Genomic DNA, 25958 nt, shown 5'->3' on the forward strand with positions numbered 1-25958 from the left:
AGGGATTGGAGTTCAGACGAGCACTTGCCATGGAAGTAACGATAAAACAAAGTCAGTCGCAACGTCTCTTATGGGAGCGAGAACTTTGTCATTTACGGCCTTAGATGTGTTGCCATAGATGGTCATACTACATTATTTTCAGTATGTCAAGGCAGGATAAGGTCTTCCTAGCAGCTCCTGCCCAGATGTGAAAGCAATACTCCATCCTTGGATGTACCTTGCTCTTGTATAGGTAGAGAATTGCTTCAGCAGGTAGATATCTGCTGGATCAATAGAAGGATCTCATCATTTTTCTAGCGACCTTGGCAACGGATTTGATGTACGTATTCCATTTTAGATCAGGAGTAAAGGTCAAGCTCAGAAGCTTGTCAAAACATGGGGCCTCCCCAAGAAGAGAGCCATTCATTTCAATTGATGCCAGATGGAGATCAAAATGTTGATGATGCAAAGATAGAAGCTTGGTTTTAGATACATTAAAAGTAACCGGCCACTTCTTTCCCCATTGTACTACATGCTCAAGATCAGAGGAGAGAGAATCAGAACTTTGTTATTTACGGTCTTTGATGTGCTACCATAGATGGTAGTGTCGTCAGCAAAAATGTCTTTATATAAAATTTTTAGGAGAAGATGTTTGAGGGTGTATTGTTGATTTCATTTGATTTTTTTTTTTTCCCAATATTTTACCCAAAAGTCGTTTGCTCTTTTGCTGCGCATTGATTGGCTGATCAGTGTCTTACATCAGATTACAATCAAACCTGAGTGCATGACATCATGTTCCAAGCAAAACTGAATAGCTGGTTAGTTACGGCTGGTTCAAATTCTGCACAAATACCGAAAAAATGAACTACTTAGAAAAAATCTTTGTTAATAACAAAATGATTTGCTGAAACGAAACATCTAAATATTTTGGTGTTGTACGATTAGATAACCTGCCATGTTCAACAACTCCATAACACAAACCTATTAACAAAAATCTTTGAAAAACATCTGCTAATTTGACTTTTGTGAAATGCTTAAAGATCTAAAAACACAAAAACGAACACACGAGTATTAATGATTTGAAAGAAATGTTTTATTTTACAAAATGTCATGAAGCAATGTTATTTTTATGTTGAATAAATAAGTTGTCGACTGGAACTGCCAATAGCAATTAAATGTTGTGAAGTCTGGAAATGGAAAAATAAACCCATTAATGAATATTTTTATTGATTTTATTATATGTAATGGTTAATAGGTATCTTAACAAAATAAATTAAAAGGTGACTAAAGTGAAGTTTAACTTCTGTGGATTTGAATTTAAAACTGGTTAATGCTTAGATCAATGACCTTAAAGGAAGGTTTAATCTAGACAATATAGGAAGATTTTTTAAGAACAAGAGTCTTTGACGGTATAGTCACATTGAAAGAATGAATGAAAGTTCTTGGATTGGTAGATGTAGAATAATTAAGGTATTAGAGTCGGTCCACAGAGGAAGGCCAAGGAAAATATTGGAGGAACTTGAAAGAAAGATAAATAATAACCTGGAGCAGGAATTTTAATGACTCAATGTCCTTCCAATCGCCAACTCTGACACTTTCAGCAGCTTGGTATCTTTTTGTTGGTATGGCTAGTGGGTAAGTTATCTTCAACCTCATATGCCTTTTGCCGTAGTATGGAGCAGTGCTACACAATAAAGTGCTATGCCTAACATCTGGCATCTCGTGAAACCCATAAGGGGTTCTATTATCAGGGATAGCTCTCTGTGAAAGTGTCTGGCTACCAGAATGTATCCACACACACGTGGATCATACCTACTCTAGATTTTAAGAGGTTCCCACCCCGAGCACACAGCTGTATCACTGCATCAGCTCCTACTGACTGTTAGACAGGATGAGGTGCTGTGTTATGCACTTACAGCAATAACCTGTACCAATCCATACTCCAACAATGTCCTGAGATGACTATTGTCAGAGCCAAACAGAGCTGATAGCAAAAAGCATCTGAGGTAATAACTACCAATAAGTTACTAAGTAATACGTCTCCAATATACAGGGTGGGCCATAAGTCATGCACCAAAGAATTAAGTGATATGAAACGGTAACATCTGCGGGGCAAAATATATTTTCTTTTCTTTGGATATAAGATACATCTTCTTTTATGATTGTATCAACGTGTACAACATGTTTTTCAGTTTATTGGTTAAGTTTGGTTTTAATAAATAATGTTTATTACTATCAATTATTTCAAATCCTTTGGTGCGTGACTTATGGCCCACCCTATATTTAATAATCTTTTTAATTTATTATTGCTATAGCTTTATTCAATAGGATATCTTATTTGATTACATTTGATGTTTCACTTTGGTGTTTTCTTGATTTTAAAAGATCTATCTTTCTTGCAAATCACTGATTAACCCTTTATGACCTGGTGGAACTAATTCGTTCAGTCATAAATAAATGACTATAACAGCATAAATAAAGTGGGAATTGATTCAAACATCCCTTGCAATATACATATTAAGTTCAGTATCTGAGTAGATGCCAGATAACTCTAAATTGCAACTGTCCATTGCTTTCATTCAATATGCTGCCATCTGTTTCAGAGAGTGGAGGATTTCATTTGTTGTCATAAACACAATTTTTCAAGCACTATGGATAATAATCAAGGTAAGTTTATGAAATGCAAAAATTCTCAGTGGTAGTTTAACTATTGAACTTCATAATTTTTCCAGTTTGAAGAGAATCATAGTATCATTACCCTTTAAACCAACTAAAATTAACAATATTTTTTTAATCGTCGACATAATTCAGGTCATAAAAGGCTAAAAATTGGTTTAGCCTCTTTTTTGCAATACTGAATATTAATATTTTTTTTTTTTTTGCAATATTGAGTATTATTTTTTTGCAATGTTGGGTATTAATATTGCATCTTTGTAGGTAAAAATAAACTGATATCTTACAAACATGGAAGAAATGAATTTAGAATTAACTTCTTAAAAGACAGTCACTGCAATTATAAAAGTAAATTGATAAAATAGACAACTTCATAAGATCATGACGAAATCACGTTTTCATGCCTGTTGTCGCATGCTGTCCACAAAACAACAACACTTAACCAATAATCTTTTTGAAAGAAATAAAAAAAAACATTTTCATAATATTTTTCATGAAAATAGAGGTGATAAATTCACTAAAAAATTTGCAGTTTAAATAAACTGATAATCCTCAGAGAACCACATCAAATTTTCACAAAATAATCCCTAAGCGCAAATACTACCTTGAGAAAGTAGGTTTATTTGAACAAGTAAAACCTATTTTAAAAAATTATTTTTCACCCACGTAGATGGTCTTACCTGAAGGACACGGACTAAACAAGGAGTTCCATAAAACTCTGAGATAGTCGTAAGGCTTGTCCACAACTGAACAATGTGACTGAAAAATAAAAATTTATAAAACAACAATTTAATGAAAATATTTCAATTTCATTATCATCACTATAATAATTACCAGTTGGTATTGATTGTAATATGTTATCCATTGTCCAAGTTCATCAGAGCACATTCCACTAAAATATCTGTAAAACAGGCACAGAGATGCAACATTGCGGCGATGGGACAGGGCCTGGAGCTTAGTTGACAAAGTGGGATCTATTAGATTGAAAACTCTTTTTGGATCCTATCCAAGAGGGAGAGGCTCGTAGTAGATGCACCCGCCCAAATGTGGCAACAATACTTCATGCATGGGTGAATAATGGCCTTGTAGAGGTAAAGGTTACTCTCAGGTGTGAGTAGTCTTCTAGCTTGATAGAGGGAACCCACCTTTTTTGCATCAGCCTTTGCAATGTCCTCAATGTATTTATTCCAGTTCTTATTGCCTGTGAATGTTAAACCGAGGAGTTTGAAGGAAAAATTCTCAGGTTGGGTGTTATTTGTCATGGATATCAGAGGTTGGAGATGTGTTTGTAATTGTTAAAAGAGAGCAACTTAGTTTTACTAGCATTAAATGTTACCATCTATTTGCGGTCTGGAGATCATTTTCTAACAATTCTAACATTGTTTTAGATTTATGTACATCCATTCATCCCTCATGCATGTTATAGAGTGTTGTATCATCAGCAAATATTATCACCTTGGACACATTATCAGGGAGATCATTTATGAATATCAGGATTAATAGTGGTCCAAGGATCAACCCTGAGGCATTTCCACATAAATGTTATGCTGCTTTAATAAACGTCCATCAATGAACCTGGATGATCTTATTGTCTAAGAAGGATCTAAATATATTTAGTATATGTCTAGTTATACTGTACAATTTAATTTTCGTTAGCAGCCCTTCGTACCAGACTTTGTCAAAGGCTTTGGACATATCTATATATATATATTGACTGCCTAATCCAGTGCTTGGTATATGCATTCAGAGATGACTGTTAAAATATCTGCAGTAGAACGATATTACTTAAACCCATACTGTTTGTCAGAGAGAAGATTAGCTTTAGCAAGGTGGTCGACTAGTGCTTCATTGATTAAGATCTCAAAGATTTTAGCGAAGAGGGGGAGGAGATTGATAGGGCAGTAATTGAAAGGGCCAGTGCTTTCACAAAAATTCTTGTACACTGGTACTACTGAGGCCATCCACCATGTATTAGGGAAGCAAGTTTCAGCAAGGTATTTATTGTAGATATATATAGCAAAATTAATTCTATTCTCAGACTTTCTGTCGTTCTTTTCATCAAATAGTGCACATGTTAAATAACTTTTGTTTATGTCATCTGACATCAACTCTGAGATCAACAGTTTTGCCACAATTCCTTCTAGCATAATACCGTTCTTTTACTAATTCTTCTCTTCAACCACATTACATCATAGGCAAGGAATGTTTTTACTTTTTTCATTTTTTTCACAAATAACTCTTTCTTCTTTTTATTTTGATCTCAAACCTTTTTGTAGATGATCCAGATTGAAAACCCATGTTCTGCTCAATAGCGATACACTAGCATGCCAAATTTGGTAAAATTCTATCAGTAGTTTCTCAGTCTAAAGCAGACTGGTTTTTCTTTGGTTATAGTTAATAGAACAGAAATCAGGACTCACCTGTTTGGAACCATTAATATTGCTTTTTGTTCTTTTTCACAGAATTTCCGTATACAAATATTTGCAGCTGCCCCAACCTAGAATAGAGAAAAATGATTTAAGCAAGAAAATCAAGTATGAACTTACTTAACCCTTTATGGCCTGAATTATGATGTACATGATTAAAAAAATATTTATTGTTAATTTTAGATGGTGGCATACTGAATCTAAGCAATGGACAGTTGCAAACTAGAGGTATCTGGCATCTACCCAGATACTGAACTAATATGTACAAGGCGTGCTTGAATCAATTCCCACTTTATTTATGCCATTATATTCATTTGCTTAACTTCAGTGATCTGGTGAGAACTAATGTATCAACATGATTGACCCTGGCCAGTACCAGATGGGTGACCATTTGGGAAGGCGAGGTGCTGTATGTACCGCAAGGTAAAAATACCAGGTTAGAAAACTGGCGTGGTCTATCCTTCTCTCGAGGGTCTCTCTTAAAGCAACGTAGCAGTGATAAAAAAATACCCTTGATAGCCTTGGCAAAGCATCAATTATTTCCAGCCATTAGAAAAAACATGAAAGATTCCACGGAATTTGTTCACGTTTAACCTGCGCCTACTGACATTGGATGCAACAACATATTCATTTATGACTGAACGAATTAGTTCAACTACGTCATAAAGGGTTAAAGATTATTCAAACCATACAAAAAAGTATGGTATACTGCTAGTATGCTTAAAAAGAAGACAAACATTTATATATAAAAAATATATTTGTATATCTTTATTGTTTATTTGTGATTAAATGAGTAGAGTCAGTGAAAGTAAGTGAGAAATGGAGATAAATTGCCAGGAGTTAATCTCAAATTCAATAGCCAGTCGTTTTCTGTTGATCAAAGATAAAGCTGGTTAATATAGCATTTTGGACAGCCCTACATCTTCAACACCCTTCTTTTGACGCATCACTTGTATAGTTTCCAGCTGTTCATTATGGTTTATTTAGCAAGAAGATGCATTTCTTATACTTTTCTACATATATCTTTGCATTAACAGCTGAATTTTATTCTTCTCACCTGCATGAAACATTTTGTGTTTCAACGCAGTCATTATGGTCACCCCAGAGACAAATATACAACATTCCTCATTATTCTATTTTTCTAAATGCTTGTGTGAACATTTGCACTGTATTTCTGTCATGCTCCACAATCATGGCATAAACCACAATGAAAAAAACAAAAGATGCAATTCTCTACCTGTATAATAGAGCCAAGTACATCCATCCTAGGATGAAGCACTGTTGCCACATCTGGGCAGGACCTGCTAGAAGCACCTTATCCTGCCTTAAAAGAGTTCAAAATAGACTTTGTAGCCTAATAAGAAATACCCTTTTCTCTTCCCTGCAACCTCTTTCCCACAGAAGAGACGTTGCAAGCCTGTCTCTACTTTATCATTATTTTCATGGTAAGTTCTTATCTGAGCTCCTCCTTGCCAAACTTTCATGAAAAACACTCCTAAAAGTAAAACTAACTCTAACCATATTGACCTTCTTTGTTCTCCAATCATTACCACACCTTGACCAAGGACCCTACCTCAGCTTCCTTATGTCTTTCTTTCCTATCCATTGTCTTCCCACCAACCCTATTTCCTATACTTTTCTACTCCTGATAAATTCATTCCTCCTTTTTTTTTTGTGTTATACATTTTTCGCTTTCCCTTTTTTCTTTCTAATACTGGGTGGGTGGGGGAGGGGCATTTATAGTATTACAATTATACAGATATATTCCTTAGTGACCAATGGCAAGAAAAGCTGAAATTCGGACAAATTTCCCAATCTGGAGGTGGAAGCATGCTCTTCCCATGTGTGTGAGAGGGAATCACTATTACCCCTAGAAATCAAAACCATGTTTAACAGATCCCATCTAAATTTGTTATTTACAACTTCATCTATTTGTTGCAATTTAGCTTTATTTATACTCCATATTTGTCTCCCCATGAGGGCAGAGTTAGACACAAGCCCGTTTTTTTAATGTAGGGAAAATTCAGCCCCTCAAAAGTGGAACTCTAGCTTGGAACATAAAAATTGACTCAGCTTAAAATAATTTCTTCTTCACTGATCGTAGACAAAAAAAAAAGTGTAGTATCAGAACAGATACTACACTTTGCCTCTCCCCAAGAAGCAACTCCAATTAGTTTCAAGTGAGAAAATCAAAAGTAAAAGAATGATTCTAGTGTGTATGTGGGTGTGCGCGTGAGGGGGGGGTGTCATTCTTTGATGGATGAGAAGTAATCTAAAACCCTTACCATCATCATTTGTGGTCTTAGCTTTCATGGCAAAATTTATATTTTCCGTTTTCATAAACTATCATAAGGAAAAGAAAGACAAGACAGAAAGAGGAAGAAGAAGAGAGAAAAAAAAACAGAAAAGATAATGCAAGGGAGAGGGGGGGAAGAGATAAAAAAACAGAAAAGATAATGCAAGGGAGAGGGGGGGGAGAGATAAAAAAACAGAAAAGATAATGCAAGGGAGAGGGGGGGGGAAGAGATAAAAAAACAGAAAAGATAATGCAAGGGAGAGGGGGGGGAGAGATAAAAAAACAGAAAATATAATGCAAGGGAGAGGGGGGGGGAAGAGAGAAAAAAACAGAAAAGATAATGCAAGGGAGAGGGGGGGGAGAGATAAAAAAAAAAACAGAAAAGATAATGCAAGGGAGAGGGGGGGAAGAGAGAAAAAAAAACAGAAAAGATAATGCAAGGGAGAGGGGGGGGGGAAGAGAAAAAAAATCCAGCCAAAACAACTAAATAAATAAGGAACTACTTCCCTGTTTTTTTAGCTGGATTTTCTATTCTGACTGTATTTTTTTTTTTATCTTTTTGCTACCAATTACTAGAGCCATAAATCTCTAGCAATTTTATATAAAGAAAAAAGAAATCAAAACAGATTTTAATCAAACAACAATTTAAGCACCTTTTCTTTCTAAAATTGGAGAATTCACATCCCTGCTTATATCAGAATACATTTTTTTTGTATGTCTTTTTGTTGTTTAAATATTCAGCAAAACAAAAGGTAATGACAGTAACACAGGCACCAAATGATAAAAACATAATTGTGGACAATCAAAATATTGAAAATGTAGAAGATTTCAACTACCTGGATGCCAATTTCAGAAATAAAGTAGATGACACCAAAGTAAGACGACGTATTGCAATGGCAAAGACAACAATGTCTAACCAATATCTGGAAAGACAGATCCATTTCACAATACACAAAGAAATGACTCCTGCAAGCTTTGGTATTCTCAATAACAACATACGAAACAGAATGTTCGGCCTTGAAGAAAGTCGAAAAGAGGAAAATTGCTGTTTTTGAATTATGGTACTACCGTAGACTTCTTCGTGTAAGCTAGGTGGACAAACATACAAACGAATGGGTTCTGGAGAAGATTGGACCATGCCGAAGACTGCTAGACAACATCAATGACAGGAAATTGCGAGTTTTGAGACATGTGGCCAGAACAGACATCCTAACAAAAGATCTGCTCTTTGGTACAACCTCTAGTATAAGAGGATGTGGAAGACTAAAAACAAAAATGTCAGACAATGTGAAGGACATTGCAGGCATTAGCATGCTTAAGTTGCTCAGAACAGTGCAGAATCAGAGTCAATGGCAATGATTTGTGAAGAGTGTCACAGCTGGTTAGTAATGACCATTCCATCAAAGAGAGAAAGAGACATATCTATATAGTTTAATGTCTTTCATATCCTCTCAGCATTATTAATATAATGACAGAGACGATTAATAAATATTAAATGTACTTGTTTGCACATATTCCAAATACTAACAAATTTTAACAACCTTATGTGTCCTTTCTGAATGCAGCAAAAGATGTTAACATTGTTGCTACGTGTGTAAAAATAAAATATTCTCAACATGTATGCAACTATTTATAAACATTCCAATTCATACAACCATGCATAATCTTTTAACCATAAAAGATGAAAATATCAATTACTTACTTCTCCATACATTTGTTTCAAGTTTTGAATGACCAAAGACTTAAAACTAGTAGCATCTATCGTTGTGCTGTTCACAAATTCTCTACAAATAGAATAAAATAAATATTTATTCAAACAACAAAAATCTAATTAAATAAAGATTTAGAAAATTAAATGCATTTAACTGCATTGCCACACGGCTGTTATTTATTATGCCTCTTTGTAAAGGTGTCATACTTTTTCCTATTATGATTATTATCTAATATTAATTTCTTTAGAAGTAAAAGAACTATATTTAAGTAGATACTTATTATCTATATTCAGTAGATCGATATTGTATATCTATATTAAGTAGATACTCATTATTGAAATTTTTCCTGGTAGAAGCATAGAAATATTTGGCTTAGAACACAGGCATGAGGTTACCTCTTTCGATGTGATAGAACTGTAGATTTTGTCAGGTCATCTATCTAGGACAACGAAAACTTTAATGTAAAACCTGTGCTATTAACCTTACAAGTCAGTGTACCAAAATACCGGGAGTAGAAAGCTTCCTTAGTCCTGGATGACAACCTTTGACAAGTTAGTGACTTAAATTATCTGGTTTTCAAACTTAAATTGCTTAATGATTAAGTAGGCTCTGTATTTTGTCTGGCTTTCACACACATTTTGTGAGCCCATCAAAGACACTCAGTATTTGGCCTTGTTTCCTGACTAGGGCAATGAACGGCATCTCCCAACTTTTTTTTCTCACATTGCTTTTCTTTCCTATCTCTCTCAAGCTGAGCAACTCTGGTACACTTGCTTGCCATCTCATGGCCATGCAACTAGTCTGGGTCACTCTTTTCTAACAGGTTTGACAGTTTGTCTGGCTGCTGATTTTGACTAACAGTACAGGAGCCCTAACTCTTTGGTAGTACTTAGAGCGGCTGCTCTATCACTAGTTGTATAATATCAAGATGATTGTAATGCCATGTCATGCATGGGAAGGGACCTTGCATTTATCTCTGGTGGCTTTTTTGAGGCCACAATCCATCTAGATAAGACTCAACTAAAGGTCTACTCAAGTGTACATATTTGGCTTCAAACTGACCCACTTTTCCCTACCAACTCTACCTTCAAACTAAAATATTCTGACACCCAAAGCAAAAACATGTTCAAACTAGACACCAACCCAAACAAACCCAATTTACCTCCCCCCTTGAAACTTGCATTGACGAATATCTGTGGGCTTAAAAGTAAGATGGTGTAGAATCTTTTCTCCTAGTAAACTCCCTGGATATCCTAGCTTAAGTGAAACAACCTACATCCCCTCCAACTACTCTAACATGAGAGGGTACCTCTCTCTCTGCTGTAAGGACTCAGACAGAGATATGCATGGACTTAGAGGCTACATTCGTAACATCTTCCCATTAACTAGAGAACGCAGTCTAGAACCAGATAACCAGGCCTTCATGTGCTTTAGACTTACAACATTGCATTAGATATTTAGATTTTCTCTACCATTCTCCTTCGAATCAACCATGTCTCTAACAGTATAGATACTAACGCCCAGGTACATGTATTTGGGGATTTTAATGTTCACTACAATAGTTGCCTTGGTTTCTTGAGTTATACAGAAGCAGCTAGTAACTTCTCTATATCTCATTCCTCAACACAGACAGTCATGTTCCCAATCTACCTCCCAGATTGTGATGATCAGCAAGCCTCAATTCTAGACCTTTTTCTAACCACGGTATCTGCGGATTGTGTGACAAATACCAATAGTTCACTCAGGAATGCTGATCACCTTATTATATTGGTTGATATCACAACCGATCTCAAGCTGAGGAGCCGTTGCTCAAAATGACAAGATGCTTCAAAAGAAGCTGATAGGGAAGTCATTAGAGAATGCACCAAAGATGCTTCATGGACCAATGTTTTCTGAACAGTGTGCCAATGAGACAACCGAATGGTGTAAAGCAGGCATTGAAGCACATGTTCCCACAAGGAAGTACTACAGCAAGCCTCACTTTCTCCAATGGTTTACTTCAAATTGTGCAGCTGCCATTGCACAAAGGCAGCATGCCTTCTGCCAATTCATCTGCCACAAGTCAAGTACAAATAGGCAAAAAGTTTATAGAAGCTAGAAATAATTAGAGTGAAATAGCTGCAGTCAAGAGAAGGCATACTAAAGTTATCAGGAAAGAGTTTAATTTGGAAGTAAATTTCTTAAAGCCATCGAATGCATGCTAGGATGTAAAATGATGATGAGGATGTACCACGAGAAGAAAACCTAGCAGTAGTAGTAGTGAAAAAATGATAAAAATGTTGACATGATTGAAGAGTATGAAAACCAAGGTTGGAAGATTCAATATTATCAAATGGTTGTTGGTGCACACAAATATGTTGAAAAGCTGTTTTGGAAACAATTTTGTTGTACAAGTGAGATGAAATTCTTGGTTAAAAATCTACAGGAAACTATGGAAAAGACTTCTCATTGGTTAAAAAGAATGAACTCTTGTTAGCTTTAAAATCAACAGTAAACACCAACATCATATACGGTGTCCAGAAAGTCACTGAAAGGTTTTGAACTTGAATAAATTCTTTATTTTTGATGATATCTTTCTGTAATTTTAACACAATCTGACTAATTAATTAGGATTTTTTTTGAAATTGCAAAATTCAAACAATCTTTATTTATGAAAAATAATGTTTTTTTAAATGTTGCCCATTTTCAGCTTCATATATTTGTGCACTTTTCAAAACATTATTCATAACAGATTGCAGAATCTCTGGATTACGATTTATCTCGCTTATTTTGTTCCTGATATTTTACTTCAATTCTTGCAAGGTTTGGTTTTTTTTTTAACATAGACTCTTTCTTTAAGCTATCCCCACAAGAAAAAGTTGGGGCTAGTACAAGGCAGTAAAATTTTAGAAAAAGCATAAACTTGAACTAGTAGAAAAGAATTTTTCTTGTAGATTTCGGTGACCGAAGAGAAATCACATTTATTTTTAACAATTAGCATTTTATTAGTTTCCATCATTAAAAAGTAAATATCCCAACGCATCATTTTATTTTTTTCAATAGTATTTTCTTACATGATACGTTTGCGTGCGCACGGGTATAGTAAAGTGACTTGTCACATCACAGAGGAATCTTCAGCGGACATTTGAAATAACATGAAGGTTTTTTTTTTTTTTTAAATGTTGTTTACTTTTTGTATTACATAGTTTTTAACGTTTTTTAATTTATCTAAAAAATTAAGTTTCCACAAGCGGTTTACAAAAGCATATTTTTATGTTTTTCGTTCTTTTCTTGGGGAGGGAGGGTATTCAACCATAGAACTTGTATAGTTTAACAGGTGCTTCTGCAGTTTAATTAACAACTCACTTTACTACGCTCGTGCGCATGCGAACACATCATGTAAGAAAATACTATCGCACGTTTGCGCTTAGCATAAATGAAGGCAGTGAAATGACAGAATATAGTCCCATGGGTTCAGGGGTTAATACCATGCAAATGGTAAATTTGCGATGGAAACAGTTATCATATTCTTTTTAAGCATACTGAAATCTACAAGAAAAATTTTTTTTTTCTACTAGTTCGCATTCACGCTTTTTCTAAAATAATACCATCAAGTCTGGGGAACGTGGTGGCCATTTGACATTGCCATAGCGAGAGATAATGTAGTCGCTAAAGCATTGCCTGATTTTGGTAAAACAATTTCACAACTTGTTTATATTGTTCAATGCTATACTTATCCATAATTAATTTCTAAAATATTATCTGTAAAATATCTGAAATAGAGAAAAAAAATAATCATTAATGATAAAATGACAAAGATTTTCAACTCTTCAGTGACTTTTTTGGTACCCTGTATAAGCGCCCACTGTTAGAGTTGTCCAGCCACTTCAGATGACAGCTGAAAAATAGGAATGGAATTTTGAAGTGGATCCTCATGAAGACGCTTCATCTGATGTCAGAAATGTTTATCCTTATTTTTCTGAGCATGCATGTCATATCTTGAATGTTAATTTTGTTTACACGTGTGTAAGAATAAAATATCTCTAACATGTAAGCAACTATTTATAAATTTTGTAATCTAAAAAATTTGGATTTTAAAGGCAGGGGTGGGTAACGATATACTTTAGTCAATTTTTTATTATCAAACAAATTATTTTATTTGTTGTTAATACAATTGATAAATTATTAGCAAAAAAAAAAATAAAAATAAAATAAAATAAAACAGTGATGAAAATTTGTGAGATTTTGAAAATCTACATACATTTTCACAAGCAGGAACCAATGTTTCAATGGAGATTTGCTGATGATTCTTATTTTATTTTCCATTTTCATTTTCAAAGAGATACACACACAACGTCCTGAAAGAAAATACAAAATTGAGTGCTTGTTAGGATAGAGTTGATAGATCGATTTTTAAAAAATAAGTTGGTTTAAGCAAAAACAATATTACATACTTAATTGTAATAACAAAAAGGGTTTGTATTACTGTACACATAGATTCGAAAAAGTTGTCAAAAAACAAATATATAACAAATAAATGTTATCAAAGGCAAGATAAGTTACTTTTCTACCTAACTGGATATATTTTTTGTGTTTTTATTCAATGTAACATGTTTATTCAGCTCGAAAAACATGCAGTGTTTACCGATGTATTGGAAAATTCAAAATGGCGCCTGAATGTCTCCTTAACACGGTAAGTTTGGGAAAAGATGTTATAAATAATAAACTAGACAAAATACTATTAAAAACAACCGAATATATGTCAACTTATGTCACGGTAACATATATTGAGCGAATTTCTAACAGTATTTTGTCTAGTTTATTATTTATAATACCTTTTCCCAAACTTACCCTCTCCGAGAGAGAGTCGGCCGCCATTTTGAATTTTCCAATACATCGATAAACACTGCATGTTTTTCGAGCTGAATAAAAATGTTACACTGAATAAAAACACAAAAAATCTATCCAGTTAGGTAGAAAAGTAACTTATCTTGCCTTTGATAACATTTATTTGTCATATATTTGTTTTTTGACAACTTTTTCGAATCTATGTGTACAATAATACAAACCCTAACAACAATATTAATATGTCCAAAAATTACGAAAAATCATGGAATAGAAAGTTATTTATAGTTAAAAGTAATTTTTACAGAAACATTGGGGAAAATCGCATTTATAAAGTAAACGTCCATACGCAGGGGACATAACTCCGATTTAGATTACTTGTTCATGGCTGCAATATTTGTTGTCTATAGCGATAGACTTTTTTTTTTTTTTTTTTTTACTAAAAGAACAATAGCAGTTGTTCTACTCAATGAATTTTCATAATTGATTTAGAATTAGCATCTTGGTAATTATCTCCCCTGAATAAATTAATCCCGGATTTAAGTATAAAAATATTTTGCATTTTTTGTTTCATTTTAGAATCGAAAATATAAAAACTTATTGAAGCTTTCAAGAGATTCTGTTCATTTATACTTGAAATTTATTGAGCAAACATTTATGTGTTGCATACAGCCACTTTTGCTTCATCTTAAGTTGGTTTTTATGTGCTTATATCAGAAAATAGTAAAAATGTTAAACATTTGAAAATATTGAAAGCATTTACCAAAATCAATGGAGTTAACATTAAATAATACAAAAAGGGTGATATGTAGAGAAATAAAACAGTCAAACCTGGATAGGAACTAGAATAAATGATGTTGAGCTTAAAGTTGATCATGTACCTGTTTGCACCTGGAAGGTGATGGGAAGGAGCAATTGATGCTTCTTCGTTATATTAGAGTGAAATTTGAAACTTGAAAACTTGAATTTCAAGTAAAAACAATAGAATCAACTTAATTGTCATGTTGCAATAATGAACATATCTAAAAATTACAAAAAACGATAAGGTAGAACATTAATTATTAATGAAATAGTTTTTGAAGAAAATTAGAGAAAAATGAGTTTTGCTAAAAAAAGAATAAGAAACTGGAGAGTTCTAATCATAACAAAGAAAGTAATTATTTTCTGAAAACTTTGAAAATCTTAGGTCAATTTAGCAAAACTCAATTTTTTCTAATTGTCTTTGGAAACTGTTTCCTATTCCTACCTTATTATTTGTCGTAATTTTTGGATATGTTCATTACCGCGGCATTACAATTAAATAGATACCATTGAAATTCAATATTTTGATTTTTGAATTTTGCTATTATAATGAAGAAATGCTGGGCAATTATTGAACTGATTCAAAGCTGTGGCGACTTTTCTTTTTTTTTTTTTTACTATAACAAAGCTTATAATATTAATAACACCGACATCTAGTTTTTAACATTACAAAAAATGAAAATGTGACGATCGTTATAGAGAAATTGTAAACACAGCTGTAAAAGTTTCAGCCTTGCTTTATTGAAGAGTTTCAGTCTTTGTATTTTTTAAGGTTAAAGACTAATTTTTAAAAAACCTTACCATAACATTTACTTTTTAATTAAAAAAGAAAAGTTGCCGCAGCTTCTTTTTTTAAATGTTTTCATCAAATGAAAATATTATTGGTTTTCTCTTTGTCGTGTACAGACTACATTTTGTATTAATGTTATCAAGTTTGTTGCATTAAAAAAATTGTTGCAGTTTTCTTTTTTTAATGTTTTGCTTTAATAAAAAAATATTGTTGCATCGATTGTCCTAAATTATGAGATGAAAAAATGAATGAATCTCTTAGTAAAAGAGAGTTGTCTCCCTCTGCAAAATGAACGATTGTAAAACGGCGCTGATTTTCATATGAATTCTGAGATTGGGATTGTTTTATGGCACATCAACTTTATTAGTGATTTTTATGATAATGTATTTATAAAATAGTTATTGCCACTTGGACATAAGGAGCTACTATTTGAGATCATGCGTATAAGAGACTATGTAACTGAAGCAAGATGTTGGTTCACATTACATTTACACTTTGGTATGTTAGTACAGTCAGAAAAGACGGAAGTAGGGAAGGCATTTAAAAGTCTAATAGTCTGAGGAAAGATGATATTAGAGTAGAAGGCTTTCTGGCATCTAGAGACCTCTACAGTGAAGTGGTGGAATTTTGTTGCTAAACGGATTTGTTGGAGGATATTTACATCGAAGGGGCATGTGCAATGAAATACTCGTAAAACAGGCATAGGAATGCAACATTACAGTGATGAAAGCAATTTATTTTCAAATAATTTATTCATTGTGATGTAGGCATATTTTCAGACGGCAAGGTAAAGTTTGGTGTGTGATAGTATTTCTCACAGATATTCCCGTATTTTGTACAGTTGATTAAGAGTTGATTATTTAGTTTGTTGTACTATGAGTAGTTGATTTCATTAGATACATATGTCTGATTCTGACTCTGACTTCAGTTGAGTAGAATTCTCATTGGGTAATATTTCCTTATATTTGCTTCGAACTGTTGGTTAATTTATATATTTTTATTTTGCAAATAAAAAGTTTAACAAAACAAAATTAGGCACAATGGTTGATGTTTGTATAATTTGCTGTTTGGAAACAAATTGTTTGCCATTTTCTTTTTATATATTGTTTGCCAAATTAATTTTGTAGTTTTTGTTTGTATGTGGAAGTTATCTTGAGGAAGCCCAGTATTTTGATAAGTAATTCCAGCTCTTGTTTAATATTGACATTCTCATACATACTACAAAAATTGAGTTGCTCCAAAATCTCTTTCCACAAATTGAACAAAGGACTTTCCAGCACTACAATACAGATCATCACTTTGGTCTTGATGACATTCATTTTCAGATCGTTGCTTTCCAGGACATTCTTTTAAGTCTCCAACTTAACAAATAAATCTTTCATTGTTTCACAGGAAAGCAATAAATCATCAGCGTACAACATCTCTTCCATACAATCCATATGAAACTCAATGAACAACGCTTCTAAGATTCAAATAAAAAAACAATGGACTCAGTTCAGAACTCTGATGTATTTCCACTTTCAACATTAAAGCTGTCACTAAATGTAACAGAGTGTGTATGAGCATGTGGGAAAATATCAGCAGGTGCTGTAAGATAGCTGGTTTGTGAGGATAATAGCAGCAGTAGCCAAAATAAGCACTTATGCAAATTAGGAAGTATGTGCGGGCTTGTGCGAGATGAAAAAGAAAAAAAAGGACACCATGTGGTTGGAGAAGAAAAAGTGCAGTTGAAAAAGATGGACGTGTAAAGTTGAAGACGAGAAATGGTGTGTAGTGGAGCAGAAAGAGAAACGCATCAAGAGGAGATGGACATGTGGCATCAAAAGACTTTTCAGCTGGCATCGAGACGGAGAGAAAGAAAAACGGTAATAAATAACTTGTGTTAAAAAAGAAAGAAAAGTTGAGTTGGATTTATTTATTTTTGTTTGTTTGTTCTTAAAACATTACATAAATGCACTGTTGATTCTAATAGGACTTTGATCATCTCTGTACATTTCTTGAACAATCTAAACCAACCATTTGTTTGCTCTTAATGTACACAAAGTTCACTAGACAACATCTCTTGGCAGTGTTAAAACTTTCTCTAAATCAACAACAGCAAAATATAAGAAAAGATACTATCTATCTCTATATATCTCTCTCTATATATATATATATATAATTTAAAGGAGATTAGAACAATAGTCTAAAGAGCTAAGTGTATTTTAATGTAACAGTGAAATTACTAGTTTAATTAAAATACAGGAAATAGAAAGTGCTCGTCGTAATTTAGATATATAATAAGCTCGATAGTTAAATGTCCTAGAGCTAATTCAATATTAAGTAATGTGATTTACAATTTAAAATTTAAAAAAAATTTTTTAAATTTAAAAATCAAATTTCAATCAAATTAAAAATCAGTTTCATAAGAAGGAACAACAAAATCAATTATCTGTACGATCGTACAGATAATTGATTTTGTTGTTCCTTCTTATGAAACTGATTTTTAATTTGATTGAAATTTGATTTTTAAATTTAAAAATTTTTTTTTAATTTTTAAATTTTAAATTGTAAATCACATTACTTAATATATATATATATATATGTATATATATATATATATATACTATTCATCGTATTTGTTTGAAGATAAATATAGCATTAGTTGTACTTGTCACAGGCATAAAACCAAACAGCATTTCATCTATGCATATTGGACTTCTTACCTTCTCAATCATTTTCAAGATATGATCCATCAATTTTAAGCCTTTGTCAGGATCGTATAGCATCTACTTTAGGTTTTTCAAACAATTGATAGTTTGTACTGTAAAATATTTTCTGCAGAGGAGTTACATCAATGCATTTGGTGAGGACATATTTTATTCAGTGAATGCAGTTTGACATGCATGGCATAATAATTGTCGTTCTTTATGAAGAACTGGTATTTAAACATGAATTGCAAACAATCAGATGAATTTGACGATGAATCATTACCAATTGAAATTTAATTAAAGATTATGAATTCTCCTCATTTTGTGTGTAAATAAAAAAGTCTGCATGAGGAATGTAAATGTGTTTTTTTTTCATATTTTTGTACATTTTTTTAAATATTTTCAGAATAATGTTGCTGTTTTAGAAGAAAAGTTACAGATGGACATGTTTGGAAAATTAGATGAACACATTGAAAGTCTAGATGAAAGTAACCATTACCACCTCCATATCTTGTTTGATCATTTTTTTTTTTTTATTAAGGCATTAGGGGTTATAGTCAGCTAACGTACTTCTTAACTACTGGTTTAGCGCTACCGGATGTGGTGACGATGCAAATCAGTTCCTTTACTTTTATTGTTACTCAGTACTTCTATTGTGAAGCAATTTATTGAAATCTAATATAAGAAAAAGGCATTATTGAAAAGTATACAATGAAAATTAACAAAATTAATCTATGTGCACTTTTTTCACAATTTAAAAAATAAATGTTTTTATTTCATTTGAAATTTTATAACACATATATGTTTATGAAATTATAAAAATAAAAGTTTATTTTTAACTTAAAAAATAACTTTATTTCAATTTATATAATATATGCTTATTAAAGTATAAAAATAAAATTATTGAAATCAAAATAAAATTTCAAACATCATTAAAAAAAGTATTCAATACAAAATATTGCCAACGTAATTGAAAAAGATTTAAAGAAGTGTTTTCAATAATTCTTTAAAAAAAAAAAGAGCACAAAAAGTATTTTCAATAATTCTTTAAAAAAAAAAGAGCACAAAAAGTGTTTCCAATAATTCTTAAAAAAAAAAATTAAACTAATTTCAATAATTCTTAATTAAAATAAAACCAAAACTTTTCAATAATTATTAAATACAAAAAAACAAACGATTGGAAAAACGTAATAAAAAAAGAGTACATGCACAAGGGAGACATAGGCGTGAAAGAAAAAAAGAGAAGGAACTGATTTGCCTTGTCACCGCTTCCGGTAATGCTACGCCGGAAGTTAGGAAGTACGTTAGCTGGCTATAACTATATTTCAGAATAACTTGGCAAACAGCACACTAAAAAAGAACAACAAAAAGTTTTCATCTAAAAATAAAAATAATTTTAATCGCAAAATACACCATTACATTTTCTGTTCAAATAACAAAGTTATTTTGGTTTTCAGTCTCATCTGTAAAAGTCCAAGAATGATATATAAATAAAAAAAATGTAAATAAAATCTTCTATAAACTAGAAACTGAAAACAACAATCTTAAAATTATGGGGAATTATTTTCACTATTATTTAGCATTTTTTTGTCCTATGGTTTTATTAGGAATGAAAAACGTATAAATCGAAGCTTTTGCTTAATTATAGAAAATCTATCTAAGGATTTCTGAGTCTAAAGCAAGCAGACAGACATCTCTACAAATAAAATAAAGGAGTCAGAGACAGGAGTTGGACACAATAACTCTGCTGTTTATCCTTTAAAACATTTTGAGATGTTCATAAAATTCTATAGATTGAAAAATATTTGAAAAACTTTCAGTTTTAAAAACATTGGTTTTTGTTTTTTCATAAGGTGATTTTGTTATGTAAGAATTTTTCACACAATTTTCAACACAGCATTATTTACAAAAACCAATTCTTTGAAATATTTGGAGATCTAACACCATTTTATTTATTAATAACTCTAAAAATGCCACTGTATTTTAAACTAGTCTTTGGAAGGATATATCAGTTAGTAATAAAAATAAAAGGTAATACTATCTAGAATAAAGCTCTATAAAAAGACTAGTATTTATTCGCATAGGTGTAGACGAGGTTGATAACGCAGGGGAGATAACTAGGGTTGATTAAGAAAATTAACATTTTCAAGAGACAATTTGGGATGCTCAAATAATCAATCATAAAATGAAACCATGCTAATTAAACATTTTCTACTTTCTAAAGTGTAATAGTAAAACAAATACACATCTTTTATATAGCTTTATTCAAAATATCATGTTGATATCACAGTTGAAAAAACTCAGTGGCATCCCATCAATGTCCTCCATCATTGAATGTAAACTCTTGGGCCATGCAAAATCTGCATTGAAAGCAGAATACAAGGAAGCAGGTTGAATGGTAGATAAAAGAAAAGACAGCTAAACAATGTGAATTGATGAACACAAACATAAATCAAGTGAACACCTGGCTCAGATGACACTCAACCATGTTAGTGCATATTTTGCAGCTAGCTAAAAACATGTTTAACAATAAATTACACTAGTCTTCATTTAATATAGTTTTTTTTTTTTTTTAATGCAGTTGAATTTTGAAGAATAGAATGCACTTTTTAATAAGAGGAAGGTCTGCACTTCCTATGTATTCCTTCTAAATGAAAGGGAAATCGTTTAGGATGAAATGGATAACTGCACCCCTCCCCACCAGCTTCCTAAATCTGAAGTAAAATCATTAATTTTATAAACATTTTCCATAGGTTTAAAAGTAAAATTACCCCCAGAACATTTTTTTTTATATAAACTGGAGACTAATGCAAAGTAAAATTTAACAAACGTTTTATATCTTATGTCTCAACCTAATTTTACTAGAGCTAATGCTCCACTTAATTAATGGAGACCAAATGGAGACCAGTGTGTATTTATTTGTACATTAAATAAATACATGTACTTCCATTCTATCACACAAAAGTTAGCAAGTAAAACGCATGCTTTTTTTTTTCTTTACACACAGATAACAATAATATTTAAAAAATATTAACAATTATTTTTATTTTAGCAAAGGTGTCTGTGTATCGGTACACAGACCAGCTGCTGATGGATGATCTCCAAGCAAATGACCTATTCGGAATTAGCAATTTCCTGCAAATGTTTTAGGCTGATTTAGAATGACATTTCTGAATTTTTGAGATGAGGATTGGTTAAATGTATTATTATTCATCGGACTGCTGTTCTCATCTGGAGTGTGATTTTCACAACGTTTCCGTTGGTATAACCTCTGACCTTCTTCAGGTGTATCTTGTCGAACTCGGGAATGTTTCTGTCGAACTCAGAAATTTGGAAGGTTGAAGGTTCAATCCTCAGTGTGGGCAACCGAAATATACATTTGTGAATTACTTAGGACTGCTATCCAGTCATGGCTGACGGAACAAGAGCATGCTACCCCCATGAAGTAAATAAAGGGTTCCGCTCGAAATTCCGTCCAAATTCCCGAGTTCGACAGAAACATTCCTGAGTTCAACAAGATACACCTGAAGAAGGTCAGAGGTTATATCGACCGAAACATTGTGAAAATCACACTCAAGATGAGAACAGTAGCCCGATGAATAATAATGCATATAACCAATCCTCATGTGATTCGTGGGTGGGGGAATAAGGGGGGGGTTAAAGAATGTATCCCCCTCCCCCACAAATAGCAAGGAAATACTGAATGTCTTGTACTTGCCACACATTTCTACAAAACAGCTCACAACTAATTGCAGGACTTTTTTCTAAAATTTCCAGAGTTATTTATAAAGTTTATAAAATAAATGATTTTAATTGTTCTTTGGGATTTACTTCTGAAATTTTATTTTTCATGAAAAAAAATCAGGATGCACCATTTTGGCATAACAATAACTATTCTCAGATGCTTTCATGTTGCATATATAAAAATGGCAGTAAAACCAAAACAAGAGGGCATCATAGAAATGATGCATAAAACAAATTTATTTTATTTATAATAGAAATTGAAACAAAAAAATGATGCAATTCAAAATAAATAGAATTACTTATTTTATAAGCTGAAACTTGATATCTAAAACTATATTCTTAGAAGCAAAACTTTTTTTTTTCCTCATTTTGTTGGGATTATCCTATAGAGGTAGAAAATGTCCGGCAAGACATCTTCTACCCCCCCCCCCCCACCTTCATTAATATCAACAAAATGAGGAAAGAAAAAAATGTCTTGCCCTGAAGAAGATATTTTTAGAGATCAAAAAGTTTCAACTTAAAAAAAGAAATTTTAAATGATATAAATATTCATTATCGCAATTGAAACCAAAAATGATGCAATTTAAAATGAATAGGATCATTATATATTTTTTTAATATAAATTTTGTTATCATAAGAAATACAGTTTTGAAACTATTAACATTTTTAAATAGATGACCGTCTGAAGACACTTGTATTGCTATCCAAACACTGGGTAAATACAATTCAAACATAAAATGGGTTTGATTATTTTTTTTTAGATCATCTAATATTAGAAACTGTTACTTTTGCTATAAAATTGCTAAAGCAGTAACTAAACTATTTAAGTTATAAATAGGGGGTGGGTTCATACCTTTCCCACATTTTATTTGTTACCTTCAATATATTTGATACCCAGGCAACACCAGGTAAATCTAGAAGTGTCTATATGAAATAAACTTTGCAAAAGAAATTAAAACAAAAAATACTTTCCAAACAGTTGCAGAAAAATTATTTATAAATAAATAAAATGGTACTTGTCCAGTTTAGGACCCAATCTCTGGCAACTTTGTGTCAGCCTCTACTGGCATACATGTAAGCAGTCAGAAGATGCTGCAGCCAATCATCTGTCAAAAGTTTCAATGAAACCATGAAATTCATTAAATCAAAAAATGAAAATATTTTTAAACAGAAAATGACTTTCAACATACTATGTTAATGTGAATCCCTCCTTTTGCCTCGTGTTAAGAATGGCTTTCTAAATAAGAAAAAAGAGGGGGTGAATGCCATGTTTTGAATTGTCTGGCAGTTTTTGCTTCTATATCATCTACCTGCTTTGCACAGTATGTCATTGTGAAATCCTCCTTTTTCCTTATGTTAAGAATGGCTTTCTAAATAGAAAGTCATGCTATTCTTTACATGCAAAAAAAAAAAAAAAAGAAAAAAAAAAAAAACAGAGTGCAATGCTGCATTTTGAATTGTCTGCCAAGCTTCACTTGTGCTTCTTCTGGATACTTATGTAACCTGCCAGAAGATGCTGACACAAATTTGTCGGAAATTTAGTTGTAAACTGGATAAGTACCAAAATAATTAAAAATACAATTAAAAAAAAACGTTTTGTTATTCATCATTATGAATTAAATTGAATGGATTGTTCGATGTATCCCAGGCAAGGTCGACAAACTCATTTTTTTTGCCATTCTCTAAAATTTGTAATTTAATTGTTGGCTCCAAATCTTTTTTAGTGTCATCAGAATTTTTTCTCAAATCACTGACATTAGTCACACAAAGTTTGATACAGCAGCCTCGCTTGATGAGTTCTCTTTCGTGTGCAAGTGCAAGTTGTGACACAACAAGTCTTTCTACTTCATGCTTAATTGAACGAGCCCCGTAATGCACATTATAGCCACTAGCCAAAACGTCAACGACAAGGTGATCCCAGAGCAACTCAATGTTATGTTTCGCTTTGGCACGGCTGGCCCAAAAGTTCAGTTCTTTAATAACAAGCTTACTAAGCTCAGCTTGTGAAAATGGAAGGAAATAGACGATTTCATTGATCCGTCCGAGAAATTCATCTCTCCTGAAATGTCGCTTGAGAATTGGCCGAACTTCTTCTTCCTTGAATTTTTTGGTGATGACCACTTCTGAAATTTTGATATCTTCCAGATTGCTAGAATGTTTTCGTTTGGACACTTCTGCTGCTTCTTCCCGCAGCTGCAAAGCATGGCTGGCGATTTCATCATTGGCTAAGTTTGATGTCATGATGAAAATTGCGTCTTTGCATTCGATGGTCTGTCCCTTGCCATCCGTTAATCGACCTTCATCAAATAACTGGAGCATAACAGTCAAGATATCTGTGTGGGCTTTGTCTACTTCATCAAATAGAACCACCGCATTTGGACACTCGGTTAGCTTTTTCGTCAACTGACCACCCTCTTCATGTCCAACATAACCAGGTGGCGACCCAATGAATTTTGCAACTTCGTGCTTCTCCTGGTATTCCGACATGTCAATTCTGACAAACCCCTTAGAGACGTCTTTATGGAGATACTTCGCAACCTGCTTTGCAAGTTCTGTCTTGCCAATTCCAGAGGAACCGAGAAAGAGAAATACGAGAGGATGGTCTTCATCGCACCAACCATTTTCTTTCCGTCGAATAGCAGCAGCGACGTTATTTATAGCGCCTTCTTGGCCTATTATGTGCTCTTTAAGTCTTTGTTCAAGTGGAAATTTTCGCCTTTCTTCCATTTCTCGCTTCTTCTTCAGTTCCTCAAATTTCTGTTCGTTTTCTTTTAGAATATTCTGTAGTTGAGGTGTTCGAGCATAATCGTAGGGCTTGTGTCCAAGTGCATTTTCTGCTGAAGGGTTCGCGCCGGCATACAGCAACTGCTTCACCAGGTCCACATCGTCAGCTAGCACAGCATAATGAAGAGCTGTACACCCTTTAAAGTTAGCCCTGTTGCTCAAACGATCACTGAATTCGTCTTCCCTCATGATCACTACCTGTAGAGAGTGGATTCGTTTCTCTCTCGCCGTCTGCATGGCGGTACTAAACTCGTCTCCAAGTTCCAGATCAGCACCGGCTTTTATAAGCAAGCTAACTGCATCGCTGTTGTGAATCATGCTAGCCAATTGCAGTGGCGTCCAGCCGAGCACATGCCTCCGATTCACGTCGACTCCTTTCTTTATCAATCGCTCCACTTCTTTACGATTGAACTCTTTGATTGCTTTTAAGAGTTGTTGGTCGTTGTCGGTGGAACCACGGTCCATACACAAGGCGACCGCGAGCATAGCCGAAATACGAGATGCGGAGAGATGAAAATTTACATTATGTTGATGATGATCAAACATCAACCGTGACAGAGATCTACTTTCACACATATTTGATAAATATCGACGGCGATGAGCAAACGTCCGTATAAATTGTGCCGAACGCCTCCTTAGAAATAAGTTCGTTATAACACGCCCGAATGACGCCATATTGCAAGTCGATGTCGTCAGTCTTAGTCCTTTTCTTTTAGCAGGATCAAAAAGTTTAAATTTGTCTTATTTTTAACGTCTGAGTTTAATCTGATGTAGTTTTAAAACCGATGATTAGTTGAAAATGTCCAAACGTAGATTTTCATTTTAACAAAAAGAAAGCAGGCATATTATATAAAGAAGACAGAGATAACCTACCAGTTTCATTGGCAGCACCGGTGATTATGGTCCATGCGGTTGATTCAAAATTTTTTTTTTTTCTTTTTTTAAATTAAAAAAAACTTTTTTCTTGTAATATATATAATTTCTATAAAACTGTTTAACACATTTGTTTCTATTACTAATTAAGTTAATACTATAAATTACCTCAAAATAATTCCCGTATAACTATTAACAATATGATATATTTTTGTATAGTAACGTAAAATAGGAAGTGCATTATTAGCATGGGAGAATTTTTCTTCTTACACCGGTTATACCGGAAGTGTCGGCGATATTTGAAAGCTTATTTCTACCACGTGTTGGGATCGACTTCGTTAAAACTCTGAATGTAAGTTATTGTTT

General features: G+C 33.0%; 3 protein-coding genes across 3 annotated transcripts in view; 1 reads left to right on the forward strand and 2 right to left on the reverse strand.

Annotated features, from left to right (window-relative positions):
- Window positions 1-1050: 1050 nt before the first annotated feature.
- On the reverse strand, window positions 1051-25728 carry LOC145285784 (ribonuclease P protein subunit p14-like). Its single transcript, XM_080134153.1, has 6 exons — window positions 25593-25728; window positions 13327-13423; window positions 9077-9158; window positions 5073-5149; window positions 3333-3411; window positions 1051-1166 (listed from the first exon to the last, which is right to left on the reverse strand). Exons 2-6 carry the CDS (start codon window positions 13395-13397, stop codon window positions 1107-1109), a joined length of 369 nt encoding a protein of 122 aa, XP_079990279.1. The 5' UTR covers window positions 13398-13423; window positions 25593-25728; the 3' UTR covers window positions 1051-1106.
- Window positions 23392-25532, reverse strand: LOC145285782 (mitochondrial disaggregase-like). The gene has a single exon (XM_080134149.1). The coding sequence runs from the start codon at window positions 25392-25394 to the stop codon at window positions 23535-23537; it is 1860 nt and encodes a 619-aa protein (XP_079990275.1). The 5' UTR covers window positions 25395-25532; the 3' UTR covers window positions 23392-23534.
- A 92-nt stretch (window positions 25729-25820) lies between the features above and the next one.
- Window positions 25821-25958, forward strand: part of LOC145285781 (WD repeat-containing protein 3-like) — a 77718-nt gene continuing 77580 nt past the window's right edge. The window contains exon 1 of the mRNA XM_080134148.1: window positions 25821-25944. The gene's annotated coding sequence lies outside the window, so the exon portion shown is untranslated. The remainder of the gene's footprint in view (window positions 25945-25958) is intronic.

Source organism: Euprymna scolopes, chromosome 10 (genome assembly GCF_053919585.1).
Source record: "Euprymna scolopes isolate OS-2025 chromosome 10, ASM5391958v1, whole genome shotgun sequence".
NCBI classification, from domain to species: Eukaryota; Metazoa; Mollusca; class Cephalopoda; order Sepiida; family Sepiolidae; genus Euprymna; species Euprymna scolopes.